Consider the following 15,799-nt stretch of genomic DNA (forward strand, 5'->3'; position numbering starts at 1 on the left):
TTTTGTCCACTTTGTAATATTAAATTGACCTTTTATATTTTGAAACCACACTCTCCAAGTCAATCTTAATATTATAAATAATATTCCCTAAATATTTCTAATGTCCCAAAAAGGGAACATTACAAAGGAGTGCCTCTACGATAAACTTTAAAAGTTTGACAACTTGGAGACACGTAGAGATATGACCAGAAACACCCCATGGTTACAATTTTAAAAATCTTTTCCTCTTCTAACACATTGGTATGCATCAGGGTAATGACGACAAACATACTTAGGTTTGATCTCAGCTCAATGGAGAGAGGGGTCGACCCTTTATTCCAAAAAGCACAAATTGATTAAAAAGAGGACATTACAGTACATACAATTTTACTTACAGCTTGAACTCCTGTCATTTCTTAGAGAAGTGATTACTATTAGTGAGTCACCTTCCACTGTCAGGTTAGACAGATTTTGAAAGATGCTGCTCCTAAACTTGCCATTAGAGCTTTCTCTTTTGCTTTGTTATTGGTGCAGATTCCAAAAATAAGAGCCATTGTAATCAATCCACTAAGAAAGTTTTAGATCATGAAACCTCTGCCAGCTAATCCAGGATTGTGTATTTAGCAGCCCCATCAAAGCTTAACTTGGCATGCCCTTAAAGGGAGATCAATTTTCCTTTTTCTTGCTAATATTGTTCAGCCCAAAACTACCCCTGTTATCGTTGCCTACAGGAATCCAGAAAATAATAATAATTTTGTAATTAAAAATTATTATTGCTATTACCATCACTATGTGAGCCTAAAATGTGGAAAATTTTAACCTCCAATATACTATGAATTTGTATTTTCCTACAAAAACTGAATATACAAAAGTGAAATTAGATAAGATGGGATATTTTTACTACCAGTATCATCCTCTTCTTTCACAGTTTTTTATCACAGTAGTGTGTCACCTATTTGTTACAAAGAATGCTTACCATAAGGAAATGCCTACAAATTATATATTATTCTTCTAAGTTGCATTTTCAGTTTCTGAGGAGTTAAAAAATCATTAAATTTTTGGAAGAAATATGCTGCTAGGATTCTTAAGTCACTTTATAATTGATTCCATGTTGATGTTGTATTTAGTTATGAAGTCTTTGTTCTCATTTTGAAATTTTGTTTATTATTAAAAGGGATTTTTCCTCAGTTAAAATTCCTGCTTATGAAGTTTTTTTTCTTTTGCTGTGCTGCAATTGTAATTTGCAGTTTGGACTTCAACTTGAAGTGTCATTTCAAAATCACAAAGTTTGGATTACTTATATTCACAAGACAAAAGAGTCCTCGAGAAATCTGCAAACAATAATGTGGGGAAATATTTGCAGATAGTAAAATTTGAAAACATTGTTCAATGTTGGCGTGTTGTCCTTCTGATATATGGTTTCTCCTTTTTAACACCTCTTCATTATGAAGACCCTAATATTAAATCTGATTATTTCCAGTGAATCAAATTACCATTGATACAATTATGAAATTGCATAGACCCAAAAAAAACAGAAGAAGATTGTTGATAAATTTGCAATGAATTTCAATTTCTTGATCATTTTTCGCCTTACCCTTCTGGTCTTATAGAATGATAATATGTTTATGTCAAGTGGATCACCATGTTGTTTAGAAATTGATCATGCACCATAGCTAGAATACAAACTTTAATTATATTATATATTTACCACCCTCAAAATTCATGTACCCAGATAGCCATGAACATTAAGCATATACTTGAGTATAAAATGACTCTAAAGATGCTCTTTTAATGTGCAATATTTGTGGACATTTATTTCCTTCACTAGTTATCTTCATGTTCTACCATATTATAGTTATCTTTTTGTAACTGAATTAAACATTGACTTCTTTAGGTTCTGTTCTGACAAATTTCATTATTGTATTTCAGATTTATGCCATTAGCAAGTCGCAGGACGGTACAGTGTGATTTTAGCGAGAATCAACCTCCTACTAGTGAAAATATTTTTCAAAGTGATCAACAAGGAATAGGAGATGGCTTTACCAAATCAAACTTGATTGACGTGGATTGGCTTTCTTCCTCGGGAAATTCATGCGAGGAAGATGCATATGAAAGGTAAATCTTGATCCATTTATGAATATAATGAGCTGGACAATTGTAAGAGATCATATTGATCCATTAGATTTCTTGGATTTGAATAAAAAGAAGCTACTTTTTTTATCATCAATTCTATAGGTAATATCGTCACATCTTTTTCTGTTTTAAAGTTAATTTTGTTCTGAGGGGAAACGAGCTGACTGCTAATTTATTTTCTAGCATGCTCTTCTCCCTTGCCTCGTCCCCCTTTCTAGGGTGTTGAAACTAAGGAAGTTATCTTCATGGCCCAGTGGAAATGCTTAAAGAAGGCTGATGGTAAGGAAATTTTAGCACAAGTACGGTGAAGTCTGGGCTGGAGGGAACCCATAGGGATATTCACGAATGGAACTATCAATGTGATGGGTGTTAATACCTGTGAATTTTATAGGGGGATGCAACCTATGATTTGAATTTTAATCTCACGCAACAACTACCATCGTGCCTCTCATAATCCTGTAACATCCTACATTTCAGCCTGGTTGCTCCATTAGGAGGTGGAAGTTATAGAATGTTTTGAAATTTTGTGGGCTTTCCTATCATACTATTCTCAACAGTCATTCTTTCATTTGCTCTTATTTTTTTCCTTTTGTACATTTGGTTGCATGATAACAATGTTATTCCACATCTACCATAGGACCATAGTTGTAAATCTTGGACTCGGCAGAAGCTCAGTGGACTTAAAATTCACAACTTACTAAATACTTGACAAAACCTTCAGCAACTAAAAAATATGTTTAAATTGATTAAAAAACACTTCTATTTTTACAAAACGCAACGACTATATCCATGAGGCCATAAACGTGTACAAAAGTATTTTCCTATTAAATTTGATTCATTTGAATACAGATTGAGTGCAGAATTACATCATCATGGGAAATCCTGATACAATAGTTAGATGGAAACTAAAATGAATTTATCATGTTTTCTTTTGAAAATTGTCATCATAATTCATAAATTGCATATTGCAACATTTGACAGTGGTGAAAGGATCTTTGCACATCATTGTAGCTCCATGCCCGACATTGAAGAATGTGATTGTGGCTTTGACTCGATCAAATCAATGATTTCTGATTTGTTGTTTACCTTTCTTGTGTAAGGCTAGAGGTTGTACTTATTGTATAGTAATAATGGCACTTGAATTTTGGATGCTAATAGTATGATACTTTACTCCCGTACAATATATGTAGAAAGTAAAACATATAAGGGTTTAAGAGTTGTACTTTACTCCCATACCAAACTTTGCTTCGCCAAATTCAATTGCACAAAGCTGGTGCAATCTTCAAGGGTTGTGCAAAAAATTTCATATTCTAATGAACACCTTCATAACAAACAATGTGCATCAGAGATAGAAGTGAAGCATCCACATAAGGGCTTAGAACCAACCTTACATTGTGCTTAGGAATTACCTAAGAACAAAAGGTATGAGCAAGATTATACCTCATCACAATACTATCAACCATATTCATCAAAGGACTTAAAAAAGAATCTACTCTAAATGAGGGAACAATAAAACCATGCAAGCACCAAAATACTTTAGGCAATCACCATGAAAGCAACAATGAAAACTTTGTCATCTTGGTATCTCTTAGAAACAATCTCAAAATTCTCTTCGTTACAAATGAGAATTGATCCCTTTATATAGATCTCATATTACAATGGGTGGTAAGGATTGAAACAAAATTGATGGCCTGGATCTTTCCACCTCAACCCTAATTAGGGTGGGAAAGAAGAGAGAATCCACAGCAAATGATCTTAGACCAATGGAAATGCATACTCCAAGTAAGGTGGGGTAATAAATGCTCACTATATAAGTCCACTTAACACGAGAGTGAGGTGAAATGAATACCCACTATGCATTAAATGCCCTGTCACCCTTAAAATAGTCAATCAAGGATTCCCCTCTTTAAATGGAGAGAATTTTGGCTTTGTAATATCTCGGGTGGATATTTTTCTCCAATTTTTTCACAAACAATTTTCAGCATATAAACAATTAAATTTATGCAACTAGAACCAACAAATGAACCAACAGGTGCTCATTTAAAAAGCTCATAAATTGTTATTGCATTATTAACCAGCAACACAATAACTCACAACACGAAAACCCAATCTTAAATATAGTATTATAGTCAGATTGGAATTCTAAGGAAGAACCTGAAATGCAAGGTGAACTTTGTCGTGAATCCACTTTGAAGATGAACTGGGTTTCTATCCAATCCACCAAGAATCCTTGAAGGTTACTGTCCTCAGATTCAGCAAGAGAAAGCTATAAGTTTCCCAATTTTCTCCAAGAGAAATAAAAAATTCAAGTAAGCTCAAATGAACCAAGCTCTCCTTTAATGCTTAATGTTGTGACTCTTGTGCCTTTTATTAATCCACTTTAAATTAATATATCCATTTTAATAATAAAGTGGCATACTAATAGACTAGTAAAACTTTTGGCATTAAAATAAAGGATCAAACAAACTCGGAAGGCCATGCATGACGGCTTGCTGAAAAGTAAAAAGCTATCAGTGATGCACTCCAAGTCCAATGCTGCAAAAGCTAAAAGTCTGAACCCAACTGATTTACTATAAATAGTAGGTATTGGGAAACCCACTCAGAACAACTCCAATTGGCCTAGAATTGGAAGTGCCAAGGCCAAGGCCAAATCCCATACTAATCCTTGTACTGTCCTGATTAGCTTGCGGGATCATGGCAAATAGTGCTAATGACGCATCTGAAATAGCTAGAAAAAGGGTACATTACAGTCCTTTCCCAAAGATTGCTTGCCCTCAAGCAATCTACTTTTGCCTATTGTGACTAAAATACCCGCATCCCATACTAGTCTCAAGGGAGCTACTCCACTTTGTTGGTGTGCTACTCTGATACAAACAACATGTCCTAAAAGGTGAAACCACTCATCAGTCCCCAACATCAGTAATGCATTGGTCGTACTAATGCCAAGATCCCAAAATATCACACTGTCAAGGCTATCTAGTGTGACAAGATATAAATATCTCGAGGAGCTATTAGTATTGGAGGACTCTCCATCTATGAACGGTCTCCCAAAGGAATGCTTACCATCTATAATTGCCCCTCCCAAATTGTTGATGATGGAATCAAACCATAGTAACGAGACTCGCTGCGAGTCGGGCGAGTCATCCGAGTCAGCGAGTCAAGTTACCCCAGTCGGGTCAAAATGACCCGTGACTCTTAACTCGGTGGGTCAATTGAGCTGACTCATGTGACTTGGCCAATTTTTAATTTTTGTTTTCAAAATTTTCTTAATACATCTAAAATTTGCATTTGTACTTACATAATCGATGTATGTTATGTATGTGATCAAATTACATTCTATTTTACAATGTTATTGTGTCTTTAAGCTTTATTCAATAATGGGTGCATAGAATTAATTTAAATCCTAAACAATCTCTAAATTTCAAGGGTTTTATCACTTTGCCAAGTCACTACCGAGTCACAGGGGAGTCCGAGTTGGGCCATGAGTCAAGTTACCCTTGCTGAGTCCGAGCTGGGTCGGAGTCTCGTTACTTTGAATCAAATTGCTCAAATGTGAAATCAACACAAGGGTGCAGGAAAGCTAATGCTACAATCATCAATCTGAAATACACCTGGGTACATAGGTGTCATGAATAAAGAAAGGACTAAGAATCCATCCCCTATGATCAAACTATAACTCCCATTAGTCCTCAACCAAGATCTATTTAGGTGTTGAAGCTAAGTGTTCATCCAACTCATATGTAAATGAGAAACTGAAACCATGTGTAAGCTGATTGGAGAATGAGTAAGAGTGCTAACTCTGAAAATCGAGTCACCATACCAATCATGTGACCAAAACTCACCACTAGGAACTGCAATTGGGTCCAAGATCCTACAATCAAAACCATACTTATCATGGAAATTAAAATAATCTTCCTCATCTAGTACAAAAAGTGGATTATCAAATATCCAATCAGTATCCACCTCAAATAAACAAGTGTGAACCAACTGAATGTTTTCCAGCTTATCTTGACATTCTAGTAGTATCAACAATTTCTTGGGGCAGCTATCCAAGCCATAAGTCTGCTGAATGCTATCAAATTCCTTAATCACTTCCTAGAAAAACTCTTGTCTTCTTATGATCTCTTGTTCCCTGGATTGGTTTGTGGCAACAATCGGATTTTCCGGTTCATGAAGAGAAACCCATGTATTAACCAATGCCCTCTTGAGCAACATTAAGCTCCCAATTGTGCTTATTAACCTCATCCTCTTTTCCCTCAATTGTTTAACATATATTTCAGCTACCTTTAAGATGTAATCCCTATCTGAAAGTAGACATAAAATAATCTGATTTCAAAGACTAAAAGGCTACTTAACCCCTTGTAAATTAACAACATAAGAATCACTTTCCATTCCCATTTCAGCCTTCTTGTAGAGATCCTCAATGATCCTGTGAGTGTCATCATAACACGCTAAGGTTGCAACAATCCTATCTTCAGTAAGTTTTAGCTGCTTCTTCAAGGCATGCTTCTCATTATTGTCACTGTGAAGTGCATTTTCTAATTGATCATCCAAAATGCCAACATCCTTGAATACCATCTTTGTTTGGTCCTCTAAATCTCTATCATGTATAAGTGAGTTGCTGATATAAGAAACACACGATTCATCATACCTCTTAGGGATGTCATCATATGTTTCAAACTCCTTGTTTGATTGATGTACATGCCAAGGCAAGGTTGCTGCTATGTCATTAAATAATTTCGTATGACAAAGTTTTCTAAACTTATTTAAAAACATCCAACATGCTCCCACATTGAGTATGACTATCCTTAACAAAGTGTTTGTCGATTACAATCTCAAAGTCAACGTTTTAGAGTTTTGAATATTGCATACCTTTGACAATAGTTGAATTCATGTCATCACCACTAATTGTGTTACTTTGTGGGCGAAAATTGATGAAATACTTATCATCTCCATTGCTGGTCCAAATTTCTTTTGCTGCCTTGTCTTCATCACAAACATGATTAGGTGTCCAATTTTATTGGCACATGAAACAGATTTGTTCTCTCATTTGATTCTTGCTCATTTTTGGAAACCCTGCAACCTGTATGCTTGTTGATATTAACTCCTTTTCAGTCATAAACTCGTTGAATATTTCAGTTTTATGGTCAATCAATCTTTTGGAGAATTTGTATGCAGTGGGAGATACAATATGTTTTTCCCTCCAAATGGCCAACAAATAGGATTGCAAGCTTTTGCATATCCTATCATTTTCTTCAAGGATTAAGGATATAATAGTCTGCATGCAAACCTTCACATTGTCAGGATGATATTATCTAATTTTAGCCAAGAAGCATTGAAACATGTGGAGAATTAGATCATTGCATTTAAGGTCAATCATAATGGAAAATGATCTAACCTTTGTCATAGTTTCTAAGTTCTTAACCTTCTTAACAGAGGAAGGGTCTTTATCGTCATGTAACCCCTGAAAGCTTTTCACAATTAGTTGCAAAACCTTCCTTAATACTATTATCATTATAGGCTACTATAGGAGCCGTTATCCATGTAATCTCACTAAGACATGAAGTCACTGCAAGGCTAACATCTCTTTGTGGAATTTTCATAAGCCTGTGTTGGACCAAAGAAATCATTGAAGGCTGCAAGGCCCAATTTAGAAGCCTGCAATCTACCTGGTCTACTTTGGACAAACATCAATTCTTCTAACTTAGGAAGAAGTGCATCAAAAGATTTCAAGGATTTCAATTTTAAACCAATTATATAGAGCTAATTGCCCACTTCCTATTCTTTATCCAAGTCCCGTAGTTGTTGACCAATAAATGTGTCGTTGAATTCTTGTGAGAAAAGGGTGCTTTTTAGATTTGTGATTGCCTACACTGAAAGATTGCTCCTATTTCCACCGAGTGTAGTTGGACTTGGTGTGTTTTAGTTTAAAATGAACATGTATTAGGCTGCTTGGTACTGTCTATACCTCCAAAGGAAAACCAACAACTTTAACTGGAGTAGAGTTCATAAAATTTCTTCGGTGGTCAATTACGAGTGTATCGATAGATTAAATCTATAAGATATCTTTGAAGTAGAGGAGTTGACACCCAATGAGATCAAATCTTTGAATTAAAGAAGTCGGTATCCAACAAATCAAATTTATTAGTTTGATTAAGTAGTAAAATTGTATTGGAACCCTGGGAAAACAGTAGGATTTTGATAGCTTTTGCAAGGTTTTTTAGGAAGTAGATCATTGTGGAACTAAGGATGGACAAAATCTCTTAGTCGATCAACTATATGGTATTGAGATACTACCTCAAGAAGATTAGGGTGAGTCCTCATCAGAGTTGCTAGACTCGGACTTGGAAAAGCCGACTCTACTTGTGACTTAGCTTCAATTCAGCAACAACTTGGCAAAAGGAAAAAACCCTCAAAATTACATACTTTTATAATTATATATATTTATGTATGTATCAAATTATATATCATATTCCATGACCTGAGCCGAGTCATGAAAACTTAGCTAGATTTGCTTAGCATGACGACCTAGATCGCATGCACGACTCTCGTCAAGTTATGGAACTCTAGTCCTCATCATTACAATTAGTGCAGTGAAAGATCGAAGAGAAACCACCGTCTCCTACATACAGTTAGAGGTTGATTTGAGGGAGGACATGAGAAATCCTAGCCCCAGTGAACAAGAGTTTGATGCGGAAATTATTTCAGCTTTGAGGGAATTTAGTGAGCGAAATTAGCTTAAGGATGGGACAGAGCTATCTACAACCACTGGTTGGTTGAAGGACAACATGAAGAAGACGGTAGAAGAGTTGCAACCAATTGAAGATATTGATGCATTCTTAGCTCCAACTATAAGGCAAAGGAACCGAAACAAGCTAAGAGTTCACTTAGATTACTAGAGATAGTTCAAGACTCCCCACCCTACATTTTTCCATCCCTATGGTTGACAAAACAAGAGACATCACTCCTATGGACTATCGGATTGCGACCTTTGATCTTGGACCATCAACAAAGAGGCAATAATTGCAAGAGTTAAAATACACTGCTAGTGCAATTGAGGAAATGATGGATAGGATTGAAGGAATTGGAATGATAGAGTTGAAGAACAAAAGATTGAAGGAATACATGCAAGAGTTATGAATTGAACTCGACACGAAGACAATAAAGAACACACATCAAGAGATGAAGAAATAAGTTGAAAATGGTAGAGAACAAGCATAGGTTTTCCTTACCAAGATGGATCAAGCTCATGAAAGAACCATGCTGCTCATGAACAAGGTCTAGAGTTTAGAGGATATATCGAAAGAGTTTCAACCAATCCAAGGCGAAATGATCCCTCACCTCAAAGCATTAAAGAAGAATCTGCATCAACACTAATTCAAGAGGGAGTAATAGAAGAAGGAAGTGCATAGAACTTCAATCATTGGTATTGTTCCTTACTCTTAGCCATGAGGAAATCCACATTTGATCATGCACAAGAGGATTGTCTTGAGATTGCAGGACTTATCCTTGACATACATTTGGAGGTTCTCATAGAAATCAAGGAGTTATTGGATCTAGATATTGATGTTTCCATTGAACTAAACTTGTACGAATTGAAGGAATACTTGAAATTTCTTTACTTTCAGGAGATGGGATTCATCAAGAAAGGTCATCTGGATGGTCGTGTTTCTCTCATGGTCTCCATCAGCAAGTTACAAAGGTATACTACAGATTGGGACAATGTTTTTGATACTTGCACGAAGGGATTGGAAGTGATAGAGTTGCAACACAACAGCTTTGCAAACATTGCAATAAGAGCTTCATGAAGTGATGTCTAGGTTTATTGAATCTGCTGAAAGAGAAAAGTAAGGGCGTGCATCTTCTAGATGATGAAGTGTTTGATGACTAAGCATCCTCCATTTTTCTCATTGGTCCTTTGGGAATAATCTATTTTTCTGCATTGTATTAAATGATGTCATTTAACATTTGTTGCAACCCTGATTTTCCTTTGGAAAGATCTTGGCCATTGGTTTCAAATAGATACTGGCCGTTCATTGTATTTGGGGCTCCTATATAAATCCCACGATCATTTGTAAAGGGAGTTTTTGGAGAATTGTCATTGAGATTTTCCATAATTGAAATAATTCATTGAAGTGTGGCGATTTAGTCAAGATTTTGAAGTGTTGTGCGGTTCTTTGAGCTCTCAAATTAATTTAGAATTTTCTCTAAATATTTAGTTTAGAATTTTCTTTTGAGTGCTTAAGCTGAATAGAAAGGGATTGTGGATGAATCTTTGTGAAATGCACCTAATCCATACTACTTGTGGCTTGCCGATTGTAAGTCACTGTGTTTTCACCTGGAATTGAAATACATGTGTTTCAATTCTAGCTTTCTTTGAACTTTTCCATCTGCAAATTTAGACAATTTAAGATTGAGATTCAAGTTGCAGCGAAAATGATATAGTACTATTCAAATTCAGAGGTTCAAAAGTAGAGGGATGCACTCAATATTTAGTAGTGTTCTGACATTGACTGAGATTTCTTCACATATTCCAATTTGGTTGCTTGGCTGATTTACAAAATATCATCATCAACTCATGCTATCTCATGCTCACTAGATGACTCAGAGTCGTCATCAACTCCAAGTGTAGTGAAGTGGGAAATTGAAGCAATCAACTCAGTATGCTCTAGTTTGATATACCACTTTTTTGTCCCCTTTTTTTTAGGCATTTTTATTAATGTGTGTAAGAAGCTGCAAGTTTGGAAACAGTGAGTCCTCCGCCTTTCTGGAGTGGAGTCTATTGCACTTTGCTGAGAGGATGAAGGATAATGTGCTCCAATCCTCTCAAGTGAAGATGACCTAGCAACTTATCAAAAAAAATTAGAGAGTCAAGAGTTATAAATAAAATTTAATATATAAATGAAACTTAAAATATAGAAGATTTTTCAATACTATAAAACTAAGAACTAAGAACTACAATATTTGGATCTCAGTGCAAAGTCGAGATGCAATGGAGTGTTCATTTTGTTCCATCTCTCTACTACTATTTGGTGTAGTTCCTTGAATTTTTTCCTTCCAGATCTTGCTCTTTTGCATTTATGAGGACTTTTATTTTCTCAATCATTGAGTCAATGCCATCAAATACCTCACCCAAGGCCTATCCATGTCAATGTAATGAATCATGCTGTATATAAGCTAAGAGAGATTGAGAAAATACTTAGCATGATCCCAGCAAATGTCATCTAGGATCGTTTTCTTAACCTTCGCTGTCCTTGCGATAGATAGTATCTCACAAACCTTCAGAAATTCTCTCAAGACAATCTTGTTGGAGGCAAAATGGCTCTTACCAACCTATTCCAAAATTTAAAAAGAAAAAAAAATGAAATTAGAATAAAATTATAAAGTTTACAAAAATAAAACACATTTACTATTTAACTTACCTTCAGCAGATCCAATATCATGAATTGTCTAAACATGTCTTGTGACATAGGGTGGTTGGTTATCAACATCTGGATGTCTTTGGCATCATCACACACTTGTTTGATCCTTTCAACTTTGTTGCCAATTTTTAACAGCATCAAATTGAAAGAGTGAACAACACAAGGTATCTAAAACATGTGTGAATAACAGTTACCCAATAACCCAACAGCCCTACAGTATTTCGTATTGTTTGTTATAATTTGCACAACATTTTGAGGGTCCACTTCCTCAAAGGCTTGGCAAAGAATGCTTGCAATAAATGCACCTTCCTTCACATGTCCTTCAGAATTGACTGCTTTAAAAAACATTGCTCTTTTAGGGGACACTAGAATAACATTGAATAATGGGTGGTTTCTTGAATTTTTCCATTGTATCTGGGGAACACTAGAATAACATTGAACAATGGGCAATTTCTTGAATTTTTCTTTTGCATCTTGGGGGCACTAGAATAACATTGAACCATGGGTGATTTCTTGAATCTTTTCATCCATCAGATACAATGGACACCTCTATTTGAACCCATGCACCCTTTATGGGCTTTCACTCAAGTGTGTAAGCTGTTAAATTATGCTGACCAAAAATCCAAGTGTGAGCTTCCTCCACAGGAAGTGTTTGTGCTATTTCCACATATTTCGAAAGGGGAGAGTGTGAGTCTGTTTTGAATTGGGGTTGGCTCAAAAACCTAGAAGCACTTTCCATGTTAATGCCTAACATGACAAGTTCTATAAACGACATGGATAGGCGCAGATCAAGAAGACATTTTCAAAACAAAACTAGAGATTTCATTTGTAGAAAATACTTACCTATTTTGAAGAAATATTCTTTTACACTTTCTTTCAGAACAAACCAACACCTACAAATGCATAGGAATAACACAACAACTAGCTTGGAGCATTCAGTGATCAATCTTCAACTCTTATGTGCAATGGCAGGCAAATAAACAAGTTCAGCAATGGAGCAAACTGTTTTAGTTTTTCATTCAGTGTGAATGAGATAGGTTCTGCATTTTTGTTGTTTTCAATTGAAAAAATAAGGTTTAGGGGGTCAGATTGCACTAACTTTTTGCAAAAGAAAAAAAGCATCTCAAAAAGTTAAAAAAAATAAAATTTAGCCCAGTTCGGCGGATAGCATTGTTTCAGTGGCAAATTTATCTCAGGTCAGCCCAGGTTCAGTAGGGCCAGACCCACCCTACTTGGACTCAGAGTGGACTGGGTTGGGACCCTGAACCCAGTTTGAACTGGACCGGGGCCCAAGGCCTGAGGGGGAAAGATCTGTAAGTCTGTATAAAATCACTGTTTCATGGCATTTCCAGGATGGCAGTTTTCTAGGCTATAATTGAAGATTTAAGGTTCATTGATTCAAGTACAACAGCATTCAAAATTTAAAGCAATGAACGTAGATAATTTTCACCTTTTCAGCAGGAGACATTTTTTTGTCTTTTTTTTTTATATCCCTCCAAATTTAGCAGCATAGGATCTCCAAAAGAGATACATCAGGGATGTGCCCCTTGAAAATGTCAGGGACAGAGGATAGCCAGGGGACATCTCCTTCCATTGCTGTGCATTGGGGATGCCAGAGGTGTGGGGCTGAAGGATAAATGCAGAGTTGGAAGGTTGGATGCGTCCGTGTAACATAGTATAAAATAAGAAAAATTGCCAAAGTTCCATTCACTCAAATGTGTCTTGTTTTTGTTAATTTCAGTTGAAAGGGGAAGATATAGATAGCAAAGATAAGAGATTAAATTGACGGCTATCATAGTTGAGGAAAAATGATGCATTGCACCTTGAGAAAAGAGCATTTTGTTGCTATAGTCATAAAAGCATCAAGAGCAGATTACATTTAATATTCACAAAAATGGACAATTGTTAAACACGTCTTAATAGATTATAAAATTTAAGACGTGTTTAACTTTATAAAATTTAAGACGTGTTTAATAGATCTTTTGAAATTTTATAACTTGATGATTGAGATCATAGATTAATTAGATATTCCATTCATGTTGGTTTGAATTGCAGAGCAAGTTGATTTTAGCAAGAGTCTGCATTAGACCATGAGTTAAACCAATCAGTAAAATATTGGATGTCATGTTTCTGCATTTTGTTATAGTATTTGAAATAAAATCACCTTTTTGTGCAGAACTGTTTGCTAGTCTTATACATTTTGCAGCCATTTTATGTTTTCTAACGTGAATTTAAATTTGCAGATTTGTGGTCACCAGGGAAATGAGAACAAACTCTTCTGCAAGTGACATTACCAATGCCATAGAAATTAATGACTTGAATATTGATTGCGATCAGGGGTCAGAGGTAAAAATAAATAAACCCATGTTTATGTACATATAAATTTTATTTGTGAGCTAGCTGCCATTTGAGACCAAAGATTATATATAATAACTCTAAATATGTAAATCAGATTGGCAAAACAAATCGACTTATCATGGAAAGAACTGATTGCAAGGGGACACTACTCACAGAATCAGGACTGGAGGAGATTAAAGAATCAGATTGCACTTTAGGAGAAAACCAAGTTGCAGAATGCCTGAGTGAATTCTCACCTAGCTTTGCTCAATGGGTCTTCCATGGACAAACATTATCATTATGCCATTAAACCATTCCCATTACTTCTCAGATATTGTAACATCGATTTTTTATCCCCATTTGCGTCAACTATGAGGAGATTTCTGCTCCATATTCCCTGGTACTGTCCTTAACACTATGATATTTTCCTATTTTATGTGTTTCACTCTCACTTTCCCCAACTCTACTTGGCAAAAAGGGATGAAGGTTTAATGAATGCCAATCTATGCCTCCGCAGACAGCCTGGCTTTGTATGATAATTCTTTTAAGCTATCCTGAGTACGACCCTGATGTTGTCGAATGTTGTACTGGATCCAGCAAAATGTTGGATTCCACACTACTGTTTAAAAAAAATGCCAAAAATAAGGGTTATATTGAATGAGTTCTATTGTCGTCACCTTTGTACCAACGCTATTGCAAGCCTGTGTGTCAGGGAACTAAGATAACAAAAATGGTTGACTTTCCATAGATCGGGCTTGATCTTCTGCTATATCCAAAATTACAAGATATGATTTCCATTCTTGGAGGGATATTCAAGATTCATTAGGCATTGCTGATTTCCACCATCAAAGCTAATAAAATATTGGCTTTTAGTGGGGTGGGATGCCGGAGGTGGCAATTGTAAATATTAAAAAACAAAGACAACTTCTGTGAATTATTTCTGCTCTTATCTTTTGTAAATAACAATCCTAGGTCAGTGAGACATTTTGCGGCAATAAAATTTGTCATTTGGATCAACATTATGATTGTTGATTCATTTGAGCTTAATAACTACCATTGAGGAGATGTTAGCATTTTAACATGTGCAATAAACATGGATCATAAATTGCCAGGATTTCTACTGAAATCGGGCATGAATGTAAATACAAAGAAAAGCTCAAGGACCATTATTGACATCAAACTCTACAAAAAAAACATGGAATGTCTTTCTGAATGCATCCTACTTGAATGATGTGTGTGATTACTTGAAGATTTTGATAATGCCTTTCAAGCATGAATGAAAGAATGGAGGAGTTTTAGTGATATCCATCTTACCCAAGCCTGTAAGAGATCTTATAAAACAAACCAAGATTGACGAATTAAATTGTAAATCATTGGGAAGTCGAGTGTCTTTGACATTGACATTCTGTACCCAATAATATTTATATTTGTTAAGTTTTAGCAGAATATTGATAACAATGTCGTGTTCACTTTTCAATTAGTTGCAGAATCGAATAAATTAGCATGCCTTCTGTGCATGTTGAAAGCAAGTGCATAATAGATTTTAGATTTTGTTAGCCATCATTGTTCTTCCTTGTGGAAGAGTGCCTCTATGGATGGCTCGCCATTGTAGCCACGTTCATGGTTCCACTATGTAGAGTTGTGAAGCTTGGCTGGGGAAAACACTTAAAAAGTACATCTCCTTGCTTTAATATTTAAATTCCTTTGAGGAATGTTGTTTGGCTTTCTATTTTGTACTCCTGTTTTCTTTAATACAGAAAGGAGTGGCATGGTTGTTCGTCATTGGATAGTTTTAAGTCTTAATTCAGTTGAGGGAGGAAATTGCGTGTTTAGAGCATAGTGCAAATCTTATTTTAGTAACGATGGAAATATTTTGTAAGAATAGAGTTTGATCATTAGAACTAACAATATTGAAAAATATTTAATGT

The 15,799-nt window shown here is 35.5% G+C and overlaps 1 protein-coding gene across 1 annotated transcript in view; it reads left to right on the top strand.

Annotated features, from left to right (window-relative positions):
• Positions 1-15,051, top strand: part of LOC149572638 (phosphoinositide phosphatase SAC2-like) — a 118,552-nt gene extending 103,501 nt beyond the window's left edge. The window contains exons 14-16 of the mRNA XM_089813749.1: positions 1,909-2,094; positions 13,778-13,880; positions 13,987-15,051. Of these exons, the coding sequence (XP_089669875.1) occupies positions 1,909-2,094; positions 13,778-13,880; positions 13,987-14,181 (484 nt within the window). The 3' untranslated portion in view covers positions 14,182-15,051. The remainder of the gene's footprint in view (positions 1-1,908; positions 2,095-13,777; positions 13,881-13,986) is intronic.
• Positions 15,052-15,799: the final 748 nt, after the last annotated feature.

This window comes from Cupressus sempervirens, chromosome 2, assembly GCF_028749045.1.
Source record: "Cupressus sempervirens isolate cs-2001-9-10 chromosome 2, ASM2874904v1, whole genome shotgun sequence".
NCBI classification, from domain to species: Eukaryota; Viridiplantae; Streptophyta; class Pinopsida; order Cupressales; family Cupressaceae; genus Cupressus; species Cupressus sempervirens.